The sequence below is a fragment of the Vigna radiata genome, chromosome 1 (assembly GCF_000741045.1).
Source record: "Vigna radiata var. radiata cultivar VC1973A chromosome 1, Vradiata_ver6, whole genome shotgun sequence".
NCBI classification, from domain to species: Eukaryota; Viridiplantae; Streptophyta; class Magnoliopsida; order Fabales; family Fabaceae; genus Vigna; species Vigna radiata.
In genome coordinates, this window is record NC_028351.1 from 11057676 (window position 1) to 11060770 (window position 3095).

Genomic DNA, 3095 nt, shown 5'->3' on the forward strand with positions numbered 1-3095 from the left:
AACCTGCAAGAATGTACTCAACTTGCAAGGATAATATGCTGTCAAGTTTGATATTTAATGTTTAATATGATTTTCTTCAATGTGAATTATGATTTTTGCATTGGAAAGTGTTCTATTTAAAAACTGACCTTACTCTGATTCCAGGCATGTAATTGGAATTGATCTCTTCTGCTGAGTATTCCTAAGTATGAAATAATAGTTATCACGTAGTCTATCATGTACATATGATGTGACCATGACTAGTAAATTTTAAACAATTATTATAGCCATGGGTGAACTCCAATTGAAACTCTTGTATGAGTTTCCTTTTTCTCTTTTGTAGATAGTGCATCNTGCAGACCTATGTTTTAAGCTTCCAGACAACGTGAGCCTAGAGGAGGGGGCCATGTGTGAACCCTTAAGTGTTGGTATTCATGCTTGTAGGAGAGCTAATATTGGACCAGAAACAAATGTGTTGGTCATGGGAGCTGGACCCATAGGACTTGTTACACTGCTTGCAGCTCGTGCTTTTGGAGCACCCAAGANTGTCATTGTTGATGTTGATGACTATCGTTTATCTGTTGCAAAATCTCTTGGTGCAGATGACATTGTTAAAGTCTCAACAAACATTCAGGTATTTAGAATCGTTATGTCTCCATTCATCATTTCCTATATATTTTGTTGACACTTAATATGCTCTTCTCCTTGAAAGAACTGTTGTTGGATCACCACTTGTTACTCTCTCTCTTCAGTTGTCAGGTTTTANTGCATGGTTTCTGTAATATGGTTTTGAAAGAAAGCCATTTAAATGTGTTNGTGTGACACATTTATATATTTACTGTGCATTTCTGTGTGCATCCATGAATAGCAAAGAAACCATATTTTTAANTACACTGCTTTGCAGGATGTNGCTGAAGAAGTTGAGCTGATACANAAGGTTATGGGAGCTGCTATAAATGTTACCTTTGATTGTGNTGGTTTTGNCAAAACCATGTCTACAGCATTGGNNGCNACTCAGCCTGGTGGCAAGGTTTGCCTAGTGGGAATGGGACATTCTGAAATGACTGTCCCACTCAGCCCTGCAGCAGCAAGGTATCTTTTGATTTTATTAAAAAGGTCAAATATGATTTTGTTTTTTAAACTTGCACGCAAAATTAGAATTCATTTATGTTTGAAACTTGGATACATTTTAGTTTTCAAACTTTAAATATAGTTCTCTTAACCTAAGTATTAATCCTTTTGAGTTGTTAAATGGTATTCCAGATTAACATTTAAGCTAGAATGTGTCAAATGATGTAAACCGTTCAAATGTCAGTCTCAAATGTTGCTTGATACGTCAAAAGAAAATTAATACAATTAGGTTAAAAGGATTATATCCATTCATTTTTAAACTCAAAGCTCAAATTGTATCGAAGTTTGGAACACGGACAAATTCCAACTTTATATTAAAATTTAAAGACTAAAAAGATATTTAACTTTTATTAAAATATTAAATAATAAAAGCTTGTGTTATGTTTTAGAGAGTATGATACATGCATAGACTACGTATATCAGATACTGCAATTTGATTATTTTAAAAAGTTTATGATGTGTAACATTTGGTAGTGATGGTTTATGATACATATTTCAGGGAGGTTGATGTGATTGGAGTTTTTCGCTATATGAACACATGGCCTCTTTGTCTTGAGTTTCTAAGGAGTGGGAAAATCGATGTAAAACCCCTTATAACTCACAGATTTGGGTTCTCTCAAAAGGAAGTGGAAGAAGCCTTTGAAACAAGTGCTCGTGGTGGTACTGCCATCAAGGTCATGTTCAATCTTTAGAAATTGTCTTATTTTGAACAAATCATACACTTTCATGTTCATGCTCATGCTCATGCTAAATTCCAATGTAATGATCACTTGGGTTATGAATAAAGCGGCTCCAAGAAGAACTTGTGAAGCATCTACAGATTCAGTTTGCTTTGTGAATAAGTAAACCTTCAAATTCGTTCATCAGTCATTGAGAGATTAAATATGCATTCTTGGTTCCCTTATGTTAATGACCCAGTGATGAAACAATTAAACCGATTAAAAAGCACAAGTGATAAATTATTAAATTTTGAGCATAAAGTCAACACAAATAGTTTAAATTTCACCAATTTCACTAGTAACTTCTCATAAACAAAAAATCAGAAAATCAATCAAACAACAGGAACTAAGCTGCAATTTAATAATCTTTAGCTCTTACTATTCAGACATAGATTTGAGTCGGGATAAATTAACAATATCTTTTACTATAATTATTTATTTTATATTAAAATTACTTATTAAAATCAAAATTTAGATCTGTTATGATATTACTAGATTTAAAATATGAAATTTTATTTACCAAAATGTCACGGTATATTTATTATTAAGTCTATTATTTTGAAATTGATAGATTTAAAAAGGTTCTTTATACTAGTGTAAGCTTATATTAAAATTTTGTTGTGTTTGGATGTTGTATTATAGGTCTCTAAGTTCTATTGTTACGGATGAGAATTATTTTAGAAAAAAAAAATTACAAAAGAAGTTATTTATCTTTTTTTATAGAATGTTAGAATAGATTATTTGGATGTGAATGTGACTTGGTCACCATATTTTTATTTTTGTGCAGAGATTATTTTTGTTCAAAAATAATTTGAATGTTTGAAATTGAGTAAGAATATTATTTGAGTATTTGGTTGATAGAAGATTGTTTTAGAATGTTTTGAATTTTATACTCTTGTTAATATGTTAGTATAATGGCTGTATTACGCATAGGTAAAGTGACAGTTTCTTAAATATGGCTTAGATGAGTAGAGTTTTTCATATATTAGTTTATGAGTTTGATGTGAAGGGAAATATAGGTTAAGTTTGAATTATCAATGTTCAATTTAAACAAGTGAAGGATGATAGTTGAGTAAATTATGGTTGTATTAATCATTTTGAGTTTGTTTGAAAGTTGTATTTGTTAAAGGTTTAAATCCTTTTTTGGTTCTTAAGTTATAGGGTAATGATACATAGACAACATTTTTTGACAACATTTGAACATCAATCATACGTGTCATTGTGTGATTGGTTCAAATGACACAATGACACTATCATAAACCAATC

At 31.0% G+C, this 3095-nt stretch overlaps 1 protein-coding gene across 1 annotated transcript; it reads left to right on the forward strand.

The window, feature by feature from the left end:
• Positions 1-215: 215 nt before the first annotated feature.
• Positions 216-1976, forward strand: LOC106771505 (L-idonate 5-dehydrogenase). Its single transcript, XM_014657501.2, has 3 exons — positions 216-613; positions 884-1071; positions 1610-1976. The coding sequence occupies exons 1-3, from the start codon at positions 386-388 to the stop codon at positions 1800-1802; spliced, it is 609 nt and encodes a 202-aa protein (XP_014512987.1). The 5' UTR covers positions 216-385; the 3' UTR covers positions 1803-1976.
• Positions 1977-3095: the final 1119 nt, after the last annotated feature.